This window comes from Panthera leo, chromosome B2, assembly GCF_018350215.1.
Source record: "Panthera leo isolate Ple1 chromosome B2, P.leo_Ple1_pat1.1, whole genome shotgun sequence".
NCBI lineage: Eukaryota > Metazoa > Chordata > Mammalia > Carnivora > Felidae > Panthera > Panthera leo.
In genome coordinates, this window is record NC_056683.1 from 136,311,886 (window position 1) to 136,330,331 (window position 18,446).

Sequence of the window (18,446 nt, forward strand, 5' to 3'; positions counted from 1 at the left end):
AACAGCCAAAGAGAAATGAATTTACTTAGGGTAAATTCACTGGCAGGAATGGAAAAGGCTAAGAAAAGGCAGGTTAAAAATTTTTGGAGCTAAAATTCAGCTAAGCGCATGATCCTTCCAGCATCCCTTCCCTCTCAAACTCTGACAGCAGAGTGTATTCCGATCTTCTGCTGGAATGCTAAGATTTGGAATTTTCTGGTGAAGAACTTTTCCTTCTCATTCACAGAGCATCAGAGTCAAGAGTGTGGCTGGTCATTAAAATTCTGTTTTAAGTGATGTCCAAACTGAAACTATATTTTTGTAATTGGGACCTCCAAAAGCAACTGTTTTCTAAGAAAAGGGCAAAAACCCCTGCCCTTCAGACTTAAGATTAATAGGTCTTGCTACGTGTAGCTCCTCCTTTTCTTTTCCCCCAAATCTTGGCCACGAGCAAGGATGAATTCCAGGGCTTTTCTCAACATCTGCAAGGAAGATCACCACATCACAGACGATTTTGAGAGGTAGGTTTTATTACCCCCATTCCAAAGATAAGAAAAGAGAAGGTTAGACAAAGTTGAGGCAGTTGCTTATAGTCTGTATGAGATAGAGCCAGCAAAGTTGGAGTCTTTGATACAGGCTGCAATATAACATTACGATCAAATATCCAGAGGCAGCTGAGATTCAAAAACCCAGTCTCTATCCCTTACTAAGGATATGACCAGGGCAAGGTCACTTGTCATCTCTAAGCCTCACTTCCTTCATCATAAATGAATTTTCGTCTGTTCCAAATTTCATTAAGCAAGTGTTTATTGTTTGCAGTAAACAAGTGTCTACTACGTGCCAAGCATTGATACGTGTCCTGGAATACAGCAGGATCATAATAGAATACGAACAAGAAAATGATTTAAGAAGGCCACTGGTACATACTAACGATCTAATGAAAGCTGGCCTTTAATATACGACTGCTGCTGCTACTACTACAGGGTATCATTTGAATTTTTAGTATTTTTTTTCTCCTTGACCCCCATGTATTCAGTAAGACCACTAAGAAGCTCTCGGGTTTCTTACACACCATGAAAGCACTGTTTTCATTTGCTTATGCTAAAGCAACAGAGGAAAGAAACAGGTAGACCACAGGCAGTGGTTGCAAAGTGCCACCAAAAGCGTTTCAAAAGACTTACATTCAAAATGGAGACGGCATTGTCCTTTTGGTTTGTAACACTGATATTCAGGCTATATGATAAGTGAACATTACCCTCTCTGTCTTTGGGTTCAGCCGAAACCCTCGAATTCGTGATCAGCTTAGCACATATTTATGTTTTCTCAAGGGTATACACACGCACTGCATTGCCAACAGCTGGCAAGAACCAGCTAAAACCTCCAGAGCCTGAGGCAGCTGAACAGGAAATACATCCTTTTCTACTTCGAATATTTTTACCATGACAATTTGAAAAACACCAAGCAATGACAATGGTGATATATTTATGTCTCAACTAGAATTACACACAGATCTACGAAGCAAAACAGGAATCAGGACAAAGATAAGCTAAGGCTGTACACGGGCACAACAGACCATTTGGGGAGTCTGTTTATAAACAGTTTACTTTTGTACTATCGACCCTCCCCTGAAACATTTACTTACAGTGTGTCTTCCTCACTCTCACCGGCAGCCCCAATCACTCCTGCCTTCTCATCAACTGCTTCCATTGGAATACGGACACACGACTTGCTCTTTAACGGTGGGATAATGCCATGTTTAACTGAAGTTTTTAACTTTTAAAATGAGACACAGCCCCAAGCTCATTTCCTTTTGTGGTTTCATACTTGACAGAAGTACTCCGGAAACTCACTCAAGGACTAGTAACTAATTTATATTCCTACTTACAGTTATATCCTGACACCTCTGTATGACTACCCATGCCTAAAATCTCACTGGTTTAACTAATTCTTTTTAGATTGAAGTAACGTCAGATCAGTATGCTTTACCTTCATGCCTGAAGACATTCAATTTAGAAAGTTTCTAGAAGCACGATGTAGTCAATCTGCTTCCTCTTTTTTGACTTGGTCCACTCACAGGTGCAAGGTATTAATCTCTTCAGGGCACATTATATGATAACAGCAGCCTTCAAACTGTATTTCCAAACAGACTATTGCCTAGATATATCTAAGTCTGGTGAGCAATTGTAAACATATAAATTTTTGTCCCCTTTTCTCTTTTTTCAGCTTTATTGAGATATAATTGAATTACAACAGTGTGTAAGTTTAAGGTGTTCAATGTGGTGCTGTGATATACATTGACATGGCGAAACGATTACCTCAAGATTACTTAACACATCCATCATCTCACATGATTCCTATTTTTGTGTATGCTGTCAGAGCATTTAAGGTATTACTCAGCCATAAGAAAGAATGAAATCTTGACGATTGCAACAACATGGATAGATCTAGAGGCTGTACTACTACGTGAAATAAGTCAGAGAAAGACAGACGCCATATGATTTCACTCGTGAAATTTAAGAAACAAAACAAATGAACAAATTAAAAAAGAGACAAACAAACAAAAGACTCTTAAATATAGAGAACACACTGGTGGCTGCTAGAGGGGAGGCAGGTAGGGGACGGGTGAAATAGGTGAAGGGGATTAAAGGTACACTTATGTTGACAAGCACTGAGTAATGTGTTGAACCACTATATGCATACCTGAAGCTAATATAACATTGTATGCTACGGATATTGGAATTTGAAAAATAAATAAAAATTTGGGGCGCCTGGGTGGCTCAGTCGGTTAAGCTCCTGACTCTTGGTTTCAGCTCAGGTCATGATCTCATGATCTCAAATCCCTCTTCCGGCTCCCCGTTGATAACACTGGCTGGTTTGGGCTTCTCTCTCCCTCTCTGTGTGCCCCTCCCCACTCAAGTGTGCGCATGTGCTCCCTCTCAAAATAAACTTTAAAAAATAAATAAAATTTTAAATTGATTAATTAATAAATTAAAAAATCTATTCTCTTAGCAACTTTCACGTATATAATACAGTCTTGTTAACTATAGTTACCATGCTGTACGTTAGAGCCCCAGAACTCATTCATCTCATAACTAGAAGTTTATGCCCTTTGTGTCTCATAGCATTTTTACCCAGTACCAGTTTTCCTAAATCAAAAAATATTGCACAATCATAATCTTCTTAACTTTCAAAATATTCGGAGACCTTGCCATTATTTTACATTTAGAAGAACATAAGAATTATGACATAAAACAAATACCCTAAAGTCTTGTCTTAATTAATAGTACCTATGAACACTGAGCTGTTCTAGGCACTGGAGATAAAAAGAAATGGTCTTAATTCTTAAGGGTCTCATATAGTCTTTTTAAAAAAAATTTTTAATGTTTATTTATTTTTGAGAGAGAGAGAATGAGCGGGGGAAGAACAGAGAGAGAGGGAGACACAGAACCTGAAGCAGGCTCCAGGCTCTGAGCTGTCAGCACAGATCCCAACATGGGGCTTGAACTCATGAACTGTGAGATCATGACCTGAGCTGAAGTCAGATGTTTAATTGACTGAGCCACTCAGGTGACCCAAGGGCCTCATAGTCTTGAAATAAAGCCACAAACATTTAGAAGAAGAAGAAGAAGAACAAGAAGAAGAAGAAGAAGAAGAAAGAAAGAAAGAAAGAAAGGGAGGAAGAAGAGAGGAACAACTCACTGTCACATGATGGTTTGGACAAAACAGAAATGGGAGTTCAGAGGAACAGAAAAATACTGACGCCTGAGGATCTCAAACAATGGCATCACAGGGGTTATGGAGTTTGAAAAAAGGTTAAAATTAGAAGAGAAGGAATGGTCAGTCTAGGCAGGAAGAATGATCTGAGCAAGATCTTGGGGTAGGGCAGTTCATGGCAGGTTTGGAAAAGGAATGGAAGCCAATATCTCAAGTGTTATCTCTCTGAAGGCTCTGTAGACATCAATTAGCCAGAGAAACAGATACAGTAAAATTAACTTCACAGATACGCTGAAAAGTGTTGAGTCAGCAAGTAGTGCTGGAGTTTTCTCAATCTTAAGAAAAACAAATGAATAAGGCTCGTAAAAGTAATTGAACATTGCTGTGATCATTTTCCATTATTTGTACCCACCAAATTATCTTTCACTTACATGATATGCCATGATAAAGTCCTTACATTAGAAAATTATATGATAATTTACTGGATATTAATGTATTGATTTGGGCTTGAATAATTCAAAGAGGTATATACTATTGTGATTAGTATTATTACGCTCCATGTAAGTTTCTCATTGTGTTCACTAAGACTATGAAGCTCCATAAAAAATGGCTAAATTAATTTTGAACTCAACATCATCTCTTACATTCCTGCCTTTTAAAAGTATATATTCATAGGAAATTATTCACACATTTACAAAATGTGCTCCAGGGTTTCTCTTTGGCTCATGGTCTGAAAAGTATCTCAGTTTTAATCTAAACATACAGAGAAATTTACCTAACAACAAATTTCTTGTTGCTGTCAAATGAATTAGGAGGCTCTGAGCCTCTTAAACTTTGCTTAATGTTTCCTGAAGCACGAAGATAAGCACCTCTAAAGTCAGAAAAAGTGGGGAGGATGGCAGAGAAGAGGTCTCTAGCATAGCACAGTTGGCCTGAAACTGGGTAGGCACCGAGACCTTTCTCAAAAGCGCCTTCCTCATCCATCCAACACTTGCCTCTCCCCAGCCAGGTCCTCTGTCTACTCCACACCTGTACCTTTATTCAAGCTATGACCTCGTGCAACCCATCTGCTTGCTCCCTCCACACCAATCTGTCCCCTCTGCTCCCCATCTCCCTGCACTCAGCTCGAGATTTATCTGCTGCAACGAGCGTTTCCTTTATTCCCTGCAACCCAAACTGCCCTTAGTTTGCTTACATCATTATACATTGTTTTAACTTGTTTATACCAGTTTTCTTCTTCACTGTACAAGTTCTTCTGGACTCATTCTCCTCTCCACTCTGTTGTAAACTTGATTGTAGGAGCATCTGCCATAGCTTGTGAAATTCACAATAATTCATGTGACAGGCCCATTTAACAAATTATCAACCATGCATCACAGCCTATTATGTGCCAAGCAGAGCAGTCAGGTGAAGGAAGGGACACTATAAACACACTCCCAGCTTCCCAGAGGGTCTGGTCTCAAGGCCCTCGGTCAGAGTCTGTTCTTCACTTGTGGGCCTTTGATCTATGTCATTCCTCTTTACTTTGGATGCCTTCTCATTGCCTTTCCGCCAATCTTTCCCTCTCATTTCAAAATCAAAATCCAATCTGGGATCTCTTTTAAGCTATTAAGAAGGTACGAATCAGGTATGACTAAAAATGCCAAACACATGAATTACGAGGAAACAACTCTGGTAAATCAATAAGCCATGACAATTCCAAACACAAAACCACCCCCACAGTTTTAGCCGAAGTTGCAAATAAAACAAAGCTTTTTCACATGTTAAAGTAGAAAAAGACCACCAGTATCCACCTAGCAAGACCCCATCCGTGAACCAAAAAACTGGTTTTCCTCTTACACTGTTTTGCTGGCCAGTGGAAGGGACAGCGAGAGAATCCAGTTTGGATGCATTTCAAATATAATATTAAGATTTAATTGACTTAATCTGAAATATGCTCACAAAAACCAGAGTTCTTCCTCTGTGTCTACTCTGAGTTATGGGATGGGTCCAAACGTGGGTCAAGCCATTTGACGCTCCAAGCCATCTTCCAGTTTTCCACCTTACCGAGCTAACGCGGAGTCTAGACTTCATCCTACCTGGTGGCACAGTTCTTCCCACTGTCTCTGCAGAAGCTCCATGCGTTCGTTCAGGATGGAGATATCATCGGCGCTGATGTAGGCACAGAGGGTGTCCTTCAGCAGAGCCAACTGAGCCAAGTCATCTGTCCAGTTCCCAGCTGCATTTTCCAACTCCTAGATTAAAGAAAAAAGCAACAACCCCCCCCCCCAAAAACGTGAATACCCATGGATATCTATCATCAATTTCTGAGGTGTATTAGGAATCCCCTCTTGGTACAATGATCTTTCCATCCCATTCTATTTGAACATCTCACTTGGTATCTACTTTATTTGCTCTGATGTAATCTGATACTTGGCCAAGTTCTACTGACAAAACCCCCAGTTGCTTACAGAATCTTCCTATGATCTATTTGCCATTTAATTGATCATTTTGGCACATCTTTTCTAAGCTGAAGTTTCATCACTGCATGATCTTCTTTACTTTTAAACTGATTTCATAAACGGCTGATCTAGCCTTTATTTTTGTCCTGAGTTACTGATCATGTTAACAAAATATTTTCAAACAAACAAACTCCTAGGTTAACTTTCACCTTCAAACACTATGAAGTTGCTACAGTCTGTGATAGAGACTTAACACAGTTGCTGAAAAGATCCATTGCTATTATTACTCAATTGAAAATAACGGAAATACATTTCCTCTAGGAACACAGATTTCTTCAAGTTACTGAAGAAAATTATCTACTCTGTCCTTTTGGGGAATGATTTAAGAACAAATCCATAAAATACTATTTGGATGAGCTGACGTTGGTTTTTGCATGCTTTGAACCGATGACCAGCTTTGCAATTTGTATAACCTGCTTTTTGCCAGCTGTTGATGCTTTTAGATTCCAGCCAATTTTGTGTATAAATCGAGTATTTCACGTGGCTTTTCCCCTATCTTTTTGTCTCTTCACACAGGAGACAAGTTTCCAAAAGCAAAGGCAATTAACAGTCCTGTTTGAGGCTAACTTCTCAGGCAATTTAGACAAACAAGATTTTAGTCTGAATTTTCCAGGTAATTGCTTTGTTTTGCTGCAAAGGGTGCTTTGGGGAAGAGTAGCAGAGAGCTGGACCAAAATGCATCCTTTTAATCTCTGAACTTAATAGCAGGGTATGTTTGTAACTGTTGTATTTTAGGAGACGAGGTCCCATGGTAACAGTATTTGGCTGAAAGACCAAACCATCCAGGTGGATTAAATATACAGTATTTCTGCTTATATTTGCAGACATTAAACTGTTAAACCAATGTAAAGATTTTTCCCCTTTTAATTCCAATTTCTAGGCCCTAACCCAAACATCAGATATAACCCACGGTGTAAGGATTATAAAAGAAACACCACCACCACCAAAAACCAACTGTTTCAGACCCACGGACTCCGTTAGATGAGTCCATGTAGTAAAAATACAGCCTCTGGATTCAGGCAGCCCTGATACTGACTCACTTTGAGACATTATTAAACTTCTAGAAGGCTCAGGTTTCACATCTATAAAACAGAAATAACAGATTGTACTTGTAAGCTTGTGTTTATGCCAACTGAGATAATATTGGCATAATCACTGGCACATCGGAGGAGCCCAACTGATGCTCGTTTGTTTATCAAAATTTTCTTTAATCACTTCTTATAAACTGACAAACGCTTTAATCTTGGCGTATTTCTGAATTTACATCTCAAGATAATATTTTCCTTATTTGCCATCCATGATGTAATTAATGTATATTATCTCTTATTTTTCCTAAACCTGCCTCTTTCAAGTTTCAAAGAATATCCTTAAATTTTAATACTGGTGGAAAATTCTGACATCATGATTTTAAGACTTTTTAAAAAATCAACCTTTCTTTAATGCTTATGACTTCTTAGAGTGAAGCAGAGAACTTCTGCTTAAAATCCAAATCATTTAAGTACGTGTGAAGTTTTAAACAGCATTACTCTAGAGCAGTAATTTGCAAATGACTGGGGAATGCAAAGACATGCATTATTTGGGGGAGAAAGAGCATTTGCAAAGACAGTTTTTACTGGATCTGCACATCGTTCGGCAGAGAACTGCCATCCAAAGACTTCAGCTGACTAGATGGGCATGGACAGAACAAATCCTACAGCCACTAGGTCATTTTGGTCTCCATGAGTTCATGATGCAGGGAGGGGTCTGTATCAGCTCCTGATTTGTTTCCAACTGTGACTTGACAGGTTGACCTTACTCTTTAGGTAGTCAGGGCCCTGAGAGTAACTGAATGACCGTGTCTCTCCATGCTCTGACTGAAATCAGCTACTTAGAGATCCCATTTTCCTTATGGAAGAGTCTGGAGGACAGGGTGTTCCTCCAACGGCCAATTCCCAGGCTGCCAAGCCTCGTTCTTCTTTCCGTAAACTAGACTATTCTGCTGCAACAACTCCCCAGTGTAGATGCTTTAAAAAGACTGTGTTTATTGCCCTCGATCCAGCTTTTAAATATCTTTTAATGCTGTGTTTTCCATTGTCATTTGCTTTCTCAAGATAATCCATGAACTAGCCTATAATTTCATCAGCTGCAATAAATCAACAACCAAGTTTCACCAGAGTTGCCTGCCCCAACGCAATATCCTAGGAACGTGCATCTACATGTAGACAGCTACAGCAGTTTGACAGAATTAGGCTTTCAGGGGCAACATTACAGCAGAAGCAGACAGGTAAGTGATGGCTAAAACGTCAGTCCAGTAATTCACCTTGCAACGCATCTGCTCTGCATGGAGCTCTTCGTGGTGATCTGGCAGGGGTGGAGACAGCTTCTTTTTGAAAGTTCGTAGCTTCTCCAGAGAATCAGCTATACCATTCTCACATTTTTCCCAGTCCTAGAATGGGAGGAGAAAGAAAGTTCATGGTGTTTTTTCTTTGTAGGAAACTGGAATGAAGGCCAAACACTCTCCTGAATCCCAGAGAAACAACAAAGATACCCTGGTGAATAACGCGAAGGGGAGTCCACATCCATTTTCACGTAGGCAGCATCAGAACAGCGGGAGTTCTACATTTATGCTATGCCTCACTTTTCCCTATGACAATGGGCATACAGACTCAATGACTGTTGGAGGGTTGGAGGAAGTAATGGGTGTGAATGCACCAAATACAATGCCCAGAATATTACGGGGACTCAAAAATGTTATCTGGATCTGAATCAATCCGCAGAGGTTAAGAGTATAATTGTACTATTTTGCCCCTTTCCTAGCCCCATCTACGATGTGTCTACACTACCTCAAATGCTCTATAAGAGATAAAAAAGAGAATATGGAATCTCTTTCAGGATGAAATGTGTTTGAATAAGAAAAGTGAGATGAAATGTAAAAATAATATAACCTTGACTCTGATTCAATTCATTATATGACTAGTATGAGGCACATAAATTTGAATTGTTACAGAACTAGAAATACACAACTACAAAAGGCTGGCACTTGGTGGGCTCTATCTTGATCCTGCTGAAACATGTCACAAAGGGTTGAGTATATAACACATAAAATGGGAAACAATCAGCAAATGGAAGAAGAGAGATAAGGCAAAATGTTAAAAATATACAACTAGTATGCCAAACACTAATGAGTGCTCTGAAGAAGAATATCGCCAAGGTGAGTGGTAGATAGAGGCTGGTGGTATACAGAGGGGTAGATCGGTAGATCTCTACAGAGTGACAAAGAATATACATTATGTGGTTATATTTCAGATGGTTACACACCAAACTGGTAACAGTGGATACCTCTGGTGGCAGTATAGAGGAAATTTCATTTTTTACTCTACATACTTATATTATTACCTGCATTTTTTTCAGACACATGTATTTCTTTCTTTATTAAAAAAAAAGTAAAAGAAAAAAATTATTAAAGGAACCATAATGGACCATATCTACAAATTAAGTCCTATCTGGTGTCTCAGAGACAGTTCAAATTAAATTTATCTAAATAGATCTCCTTAATTTTGCCTGCTACCTCCCATTCCTGTCTCCCCCCCACCCCTTTCTGGTACCCCACCTCCACCCCCACGTCCAGTGGCCACTCCCCACAACTTAAACTACTGAACTCCCAAGAAAGACAACTAGAAATGCTTTCGGTAGTGAGCATGGTGCCTTTTCCCTCACATTATCTCTTCCTTTGTCACCAGTCTTTTCTCATCTGGGCTCTTTCTATCTCCTCTCCTGACACTTTACTTTTAGTGCAGCAGCCCATAGGTGCTATGAGCGCACCTGTCTTCTGTAAGAAGTGCTGACTAAAGCACCTCCCTACCCAAAAGGTCTTTTGGTTTCTAACCAGACTGAGCATTTGGCCCAAGATTCTCACTGCACTTTTAAATTCCTCCAGGGAACTTCCTAGAGTGCATAACCACATTCTCTCTTTCCATTTACCAGAAACAAACAAACAAAAACAAACAAAAAAACCACAAACTGTCAGTCTTGGACAGATCTGTTCCAATTCCCCCCTGTTGAAGTATCTCAGTATTCCCAGGCTACAATGAGTTCATTAATGCTCAGCATAGTGAGATCTTCTTACTAAATTCAGCAGCATTCTCCATGAACTCTTCACAGTCTGAAACCTATCCACATGCCATCGATAAATGTTCATTGATCTAAACGAGAAAAGGCCAGTTTCCTATTTTCCATAATAAAACTAAGAGGCAACAGGAAAGCATGTGAACATATAGGCCATAGAATTATATAATCACTGTATTCCTGGCATATTTACTCAGAGCATTAAATCAAGAGCTAAACACAGGTAAGCACCATAGCTGTGGTATGAAGATACACTAAGATAAAGAAAATGACATTAACTTTAGAATTTAGCTGCATAAATTTCTTCTTAGGCAATTAGGTCCTCATGTCTGATTTAAAATAAAAATCAACTTAACAAAATAAACTAAAAAATAAAATAAAATCAACTTTAACAAGAATAAGGATTCCCCTTTCCAAGGATGGCTTGGATTCTGAAGCTATAACCCCGTCTTTTTGCTACATGAATTACAAGGGACTAGCAAGATGGCATGGTCTGTGATCATCTATCAAAGCGGATGGACATCTTACACGCCAACAGACAGACTGGCGAGAAAAGTGAATGCAGTGACTCAGCCATTTCGCCTTATTAAATTCTCGGGGGTGCGTCCAAAAATCACATTGCAAATAAAGAAAAATATAGGATTAACATGATCTCTACAGAATGAGTTACAATGTTTTTAATCCTTTCCTGAAAGCAAAAAAGAAGAAAAAAGAATCAGGCGTATTGTATTACTGATGAATTGCGCTGTGCGCAAATAAAAGTTCTTTATCAAACGTTCAGTGGTATTTTTGATGGAGTGTTTCCTACACAGAAGGTAATATATTATTAAATAAAATCCAACAGAATAAACCCAATGGGTGTGCATACTTTAAGTATTATAAAAGCAAAACGTGTTCCATTCCCTTTGGTTATTACCTGTGATCCAAAAAAGTGGCAGGCCAAACTCAATAGATAATTTTGTTAAAGTGTTGGTGATTATCAACATATACAAAACTTGACTCCTTAGCTCTGTTCACTTTTTGATATGATAATAATACCAACAATGACAATTACCATCATTTACTGAATGCCCAAATGTGTAGGTATCGTGCCGCCTGTTTCACCTTCATTATATCATTAAATCCTCACGATGCCATGTGCAGGAGGGGTTATCATACCCACGCTATAGAGGAGGAAACTGAGGCTTAGACAGGTTGAGTTAACCAGGTTACTTGGTTTATTATGCTTTTAACTTGGATTTATCTGAGTAGAGACCATGCTCTTTTTCCAATGCATGTATCATCATGTTTTATATATAGTATTGTCAAGTGAGGGGGGAGAAAACTGGATTGTGGGGGGTCTGGATAAATCTACATCTCCCTGAACTTGCAGTGTGATCAGTATGCTCTCTGTATCCAACGAAAGGCTTAATATACCTCCCGAATTTTATCTCGTAGCAACGTGCTTGGATAAGTGAAAATGAAATCAAGAGTATCTTCTTGGATAGGTTTTTCTTGCTATAAAATAAGAGATATCGATCTTAAAAACCACTTTAGAGTCTCAGATCAGGGAGTGGAATCTACTCCTTGCATTCCTGTTTGGATTTATAAAGTCATCACACGGTTCTTGGCTTAGCACGGACCATTAATCAGAATTCATCACTTGGACAGACTTATTAGACTTAAAACTACTTAGTGGGGGGATTTTTCTGCAAGACACATTGCTGAAAACTAGGAAACCTCTCCAGCTCGTGCAAGACAGGACAAAGTCTTAAATAAGACAGAGGGTATCAAAAACCTGCAGGGTGTGAGTTAATCTTCGCATCATTTGATTCGAAAGCTAACAACAGAACGAAGCAGCGCAACCACCTGTGTGGCTCCTTAAACTGCATCAGGTCTCTAGGAGGAAGGAGATGAACTTACTTTCAGCAGGAAGGCCAGCTTTTTCTTCTGTTCCTCCAGACGCACACTGGCCGATCTCCATTTCTCTTGGATTTCAGCGAGTTCCGCCTGCAAGGCGGCCTCAGCTCCACTGTCGGCCGAGAGCAGAAGCTGCTTGCCAGCCTCCACTGTTAGGATGTAGCTGCCTTGTTGTCGCAGGAACACTTTTTCTTTGAACTGAAAGGAACCGTTGCTTTTTACTTTCTCATTCTTTTCTTCACCATATCCCTATTCCAAGGATTTTTAAACGACTCTACGGGTTTTCATACATAGCACGCCCCCTCGATACAACAAACATTACTGAGCGCGTACTCTGGGCACGAATGAAGCAATGTATACACACGAGTGAGGATTCGACAGGGGGAGGCTTAGTTTCTGTCCCCAAATTAAATGCAGTCACAATGCAATATGAAAACTGCCCCATGAGACTGATGCGTAGGGAACCCACTCCTACATATTTTAAGTTTTATTGTGGTCTTTTTATTTCTTCTGCCGAAAACATTTAGGACACTTGTTTGATACAAACAACCGATTCCAAGAAAGACCAGTGCTCAAATATCTAACCCATGTGGATGCAAGACAGGCTTCCTCGAAGGGAAAAGGCTTCATGAGTCTTAGAGACATAGGAACACGACTAGATTAAGAAGGACCCGGTGTGAGGAGGGCCAGGAGTCAGTCAGAGGAATCCTTCCACACAGAGAAATGAAGATGGGAAAATTTGCCATTGAGATAAAGATGATGAATTCAGGATCCTGGATGCAGTTTTCAGGGGGAATGCAGTATGCGTGTGACAGAGCGGCAGAAGAGGACACAAGACCACACTTGCAAAGGCATTTTTTTTTTTTAATAGTGAAAGTGACCGAGATTCACAGGGGAATATTAAGCAAGGAAGTGATGTGTTTGGATTACAACACTTTGCAGGAGGGTAGAAGACAGAATGGCAGGTGGGCATATATTGGATATACTAACAGGTTAGAAAGCTGTCGTCTACGGGGCACCTGGGTGGCTCAGTCAGTTGAGCGTCCAACTTCGGCCTAGGTAATGATCTTGTGAGTTCAAGCCCCGCATCTGGCTCTGTGCTGACAGCTCAGAGCGTGGAGCCTCCTTCAGATTCTGTATCTCGCTCTCGCTCTCTGCCTCTCCCCCATTCACGCTCTGTCTGTCTCTCTCTCAAAAATAAATAAACATTAAAAAAAGAAGAAGAAGAAGAAGAAGAAGAAGAAGAAGAAGAAGAAGAAGAAGAAGAAAGCTATCATCTATCATGAGCACGGCTAAGGCAGTGGCAGTGGGAATATATTAGATATAGGAAGGGAGAGGAAAAGAATATAGCTCTAGAGCACCTCCCAGGGTCCAAGTGATAGAAGCGTTAGCCGCTGCCAGACATTTCCTTGAGCTGGGGATGTGGGAAATGGACTGCTGGAGAATGGCTGGTCCTGAGATCACAGGCCCTGCTGGAAGCTGGAACCCATGGTGCACACTAGGTCTGTATGCACACATATATAATCTGAATATATAAGTTGAAAGCTCAGGAGGTAGATGGGACTAGAAGATACCACGCTGGCCCTTCTCTGCTGGTAGCAGGCAGACACATGTGTGGATGAGGTCTCCCAGAGAAGCGAGGAGAAAGAAAGCAGAGAGCAGTGACCGCCAAAGCAAAAGGAGACCATAAAACATACTGGGAAGCACTGATAAGAGCACTAGCACGTATCTGTCTAAGGGGCTGGAGTCCCCAGTTCCCAGATAGATGGAAGTACGGAGCCAAGCCAGGAATGGACAAAAAGCTGAGACAGGACCTAGACTTTTATCTTTTCCGGAATGCTTAAGTTACACATTTACGTTGCTCGTGAGTATAATCAATGCGGTGTTCCTTTCCCGGCCACTGCCTTTGCCTCCATGCTGGGGATTAGTGAGCTGCTGGGAGGCACTGGTGTGGAAAGTGGAGAGGGTCTGTAAGCAGCTGGGCCCGACCAGACAGAGTGTCGTCACCATACACGGGCTTTGTAATGCAATCGTATTGTGTGTTACTGTTGACACTCGGGAACAATGATTGTCCTCATTCCAGTGTCACTCCAGAATCCTTGCGAAGAACTGAGGCGAGGGTAAAGCGTGCAGTGGAAACACAGAAGAGGTTTAAAGACCGTGTGTTTTGCACCTTACCTGCACTTCGTCAAAGAGGGTCCTTGCCTGCTGCAGTGGTATTGGGACACTTCCGAGAGCACTCACGGGAAGATAGGACACTTCAACCAACCATTTACGAAGCTTTTCTGCCATCTCCCTGTACCGCCTCCACTGGCGAATTTGGCTGTCGATGATGCCCCTCCTTTGCTGGGCCCTGCGAATCACTCCCTGCCACTGATTGCTGAGAAGGGTCAGTTTCAGGTTGAATTCATCCCTGGTGCGGAAACAATTACATAGGGAGGAAACTGTGTTACCCTGGGTACATTTTCATAATCAGACATGCCTACACACAATGTGCATATGCTTGGTGACCCTAAGCCCTGAGAAGTGAGTTAGGGCAGAGGTTTTCAAATATCATTCCAGGATCTGTTACTGGGTCTATTTCAAGTCATTTTTAAAATTTATAGCAGTCAAACTATTGGTTTTGGCAAACATTGAGTATTTTCATGTCTCAGCACAGGTTAAAGGCATATCTGTAAAGTCACTGTCATCTATTCTCTCCCTGAGTACACAAGAGGTGGGGAGCATTGGGTAGTGACACCACGGGAATGTGCCCAAACCCTAAGAAGTGTATGCAGCAGGAGGCGACATCTTGTTCGTGCTACAGCGGGGAGAAAATGAGGACCAAAACTTATTTATACACTTCAGTTTTCAGCCAGAATTATAAGCCACTTTGGATGAACAACACGGGGTTATTTCAGCCAGAATCATAAGCCACTTAAATAAAACCATGTTATTTAAAAATGTTTCTTTAAAACTGTCCTTGGAAACTCTCTGTATTCTCTTACAGTAAACAGCCCTAATCTTTAGCAAATTATTCTACATATGAATCTAGATCGTCCCCTCTACATGTTAAGCCTACTTCATTTTGTTCTTAGAAAAATGCAAACTATCTAGTTATCATTGTCTGTATGAAGGTTGTCCATATACTTAAAGAGAGTAAGTTTTATGTAAGTGTTCTTAACTTCAGGCTAAATAATCTCAGACCTTTTAGTTTGTCCTTCCTACATCTGTGTTTTCAACCTTAAAAAGGGGGTTGGTAGTTCTCTACGAAGTGTTAATTTGTGGTTCTACAATTCGTTTGTCCTATCAAATAGAATGAATTTCTCTGTAGATTAGAGCATTATTCACCTTTGAATACTAAAGTGTAACATCACTTGTTTTTTCTCTATCACGTAAGTTTTCCTTTTCTTCCCTTCCATATACTATTTTCTCCTCTTGAGGGTGGCTTCCAATCTGAGCTTGACTTACTGTTCTGGACCCCTACTTTCTTGACACCTCTCATTATCTAGGCCCACTATACACCTTGGTTTTGTAAACCAAATGTATTATTGGTGCTTCTTGCTTCTGAAAGGAAATTCTGATATTAATAATCTAATTGCAGTAGAATCAAATGTGATGAATTAGGTTCATGAAACTCCCCCAGAAGTTACAAGCATCCATCATCTCCGAAAACATTTAACTGCAGGACTTGAGAACGTCCTGCAACATGAAAAGTACCCTGCACAGTACTTTCCCCCTCAGGCCACCATCCACCATGTCTTTGGAGCCCTTGTCCTCAACAGTCCTGAGCTTCCTGCCAATGTGAGGAAGTACTTACCACATGACACTGTCCCTGTGGCTGAACTTGAACTCTCAACACGAAATTTAGAAATGAACTTTTAAAACACAATACATTCCTAATCTGGGGCTTTCGCGCTCTAATCCGAATTTTTTTTTTTCCTTTCAACTTTGAGAATTATCCTTGGTTCAACCCTCCCATTTTCTTCTTTTTGGTGTTTCTCCTTAACTGTTAACATTTACAATTGAATAGATGTTGGCTTGTACATGATTTTTAAATTTTGTTTTACTTCCTCACTTAAACTTTTATAATACTGTCATAGAGTTGATCAAGGGAGGCTAAAGCAAGAATAAGCTAATTGAATTTGAATTTGTTTTATTTTGAAGGCCTTAAATTCTCAGTAAAGCCCATGTTTAAGTCTGGCTCACTTTGAACAGAATAAATATGGATTCAGCATTTTTGTATCCTTTGGATAATTACCTAGTAGTTTTCAATTGCTGGGTTGTGATGAGTCACTGGGTTGTCCTCCTGAATCTAATACTACACTGTATGTTAACTAACTTGAATTTAAATACATAATTTTTTAGAAAAGAGTAAATACGTTATCATATTTTGTTGTTCCATAGCATGACCATGAAAATGTTCCATGTTACCTCCAAAGAAATATCCACTCAAAACTGAAATTGCTTCCAAAACATTAAAAAAAAAAAAAAACCTTTCAATAAAAACAATGATTTATGTTCTGTTTTGTTTGTTTTTGTTTTTTCATTTTTGAAAAAAACACTAAGTTAATTCTAATCACGGTTACTGGGCCTTAATATGGGAGAGATGATTTTATGTAATAAATGCAGTTATACTCCAATATCACCACATAAAGTCGATGCAATAGACTAGCTATTGTTCCCAGGAAATGTAAACACAGTATGAAATGGTCAATTCATATACCAGAAGTCGAAAGATGAGCTAGATTTTGCCTCTTCATTTTTAATAAAGAGGCAATCTGCTAAGTAAATGAAGAGGAAGCAGGATTTCAGTTTGTGTGTCTGCTGCCTTAAGGCAGCCAACCATTTTCAAACCTGGAATTACCATGCTATGGGAAAGCTGTCTGGTCCTGACTAAAAACCAGCTACTTAGCTGAGTGACCTTGGTCACATCAGTTCACATTTCTGGACCTCAAGTTTTCATCTATAAGTAAGAGAGATGATCTAGTGATCTCTATGCTCCCTTGAGGATACAATTTCTGTAGCTGTATGAGAATATTAGAAGCATCTGTTTATAAACCATTGATACATCATCGATACAATTTGTTCTGATCTATTCATTAATTCCAGTCTCCTGCAGAGGTCTGGAGAAGGTTGGCTAGGTGATTTCCAATTACTCTCTGTCCTTTATATAATATAATAGCAGTTCTTAAAGAAGACTCAATACTCACTCATTTCCGAGATTCAGACAAGCCTCTCCTTCAATTACTGAGGCTCCATTGCAGCACAATTGCCTTAGGAAGATTAGATACATGCCCTCTAATCTGCTCATTAAAGAGAAAATAACTAATTCACTGGAAACTTTCTTCATAATAATATATCAGGGATCCTACCTGTCATCAACTTGACCTTGTTCTAGAAGACGCTGCCCATCAATAATGATCGAGTGCAAAATCTGCTGACGACTGAACATCTCTGCTTGAAACAACTATTATTTGAAAAACAGAAAAACATACTTTAGAGTTCCCAATTTCAGTGACCAGTTTTCTGGTAACTTTCCAAAAATTCTGGTTTTAGCAAAGCTTTGAAAAATGTTTCCAGTTGAATCAGGATATGTGTAAAATCCTGCAGTATAGAAATAATGCATTAAAAAATTTTTTTTAGTGTTTATTTTTGAGAGAGAGACGGAGTGCAAGTGGGGTACAGGCAAAGAGAGAGAGGGAGACACAGAATCTGAAGCAGGCTCCAGGCCCTGAGCTGTCAGCACAGAGCCTGACGCGGGGCTTGAACTCACAAGCAGCGAGATCGTGACCTGAGTCCAAGTTGGACACTCAACCGACTGAGCCACCCAGGCACCCCGAAATAATATATTTTTAAACAACCAATTAAGATATACTTAAAGTTTCATTTTTGTTTAGTAAAACTAAGTGACTAAAGGTAGAATTATGTTTCACTTCTTTCAAAATCACCTAATAACATTAAGTGTCAACACATAATTAGTATTCTGTTTTTTTTTCAGATAGGGAATAGCTTAAGATCTTTTAGAAAGTTGAAAAGACTTTAAAACCTCGCATTTTTTTAAGTCACTGTTTTTTAACTTAATTTGGTTAATAAAATTTTTTCGCTAAAAAAATTCAACAGAAAGTTTGTCAAATTATTTCCACAGTTAAGAGATAGTTTTATCTCTTATCACAGTTTTATTGAGATAATAATTCACATGCCTTAACAATTCACCTACTTAGAGTCTATAATTTCAGGACTTTAATTATGCTCCCAGAGTTGGGCACA

The 18,446-nt window shown here is 39.7% G+C and overlaps 1 protein-coding gene across 3 annotated transcripts in view; it reads right to left on the minus strand.

Annotated features, from left to right (window-relative positions):
- Positions 1-18,446, minus strand: part of SYNE1 (spectrin repeat containing nuclear envelope protein 1) — a 471,896-nt gene that overhangs the window by 65,251 nt on the left and 388,199 nt on the right. For 2 of the 3 annotated variants that reach the window (XM_042940094.1, XM_042940091.1), the window contains 5 exons: positions 17,552-17,646; positions 14,376-14,610; positions 12,201-12,395; positions 8,494-8,619; positions 5,772-5,927 (listed from right to left, as the gene is read on the minus strand). In XM_042940094.1, coding sequence (XP_042796028.1) covers positions 5,772-5,927; positions 8,494-8,619; positions 12,201-12,395; positions 14,376-14,610; positions 17,552-17,646 — 807 coding nt within the window. Of the gene's footprint in view, positions 1-1,621; positions 2,355-5,771; positions 5,928-8,493; positions 8,620-12,200; positions 12,396-14,375; positions 14,611-17,551; positions 17,647-18,446 lie in introns of those variants that run through there. The other variant, XM_042940093.1, reaches the window with a different exon arrangement.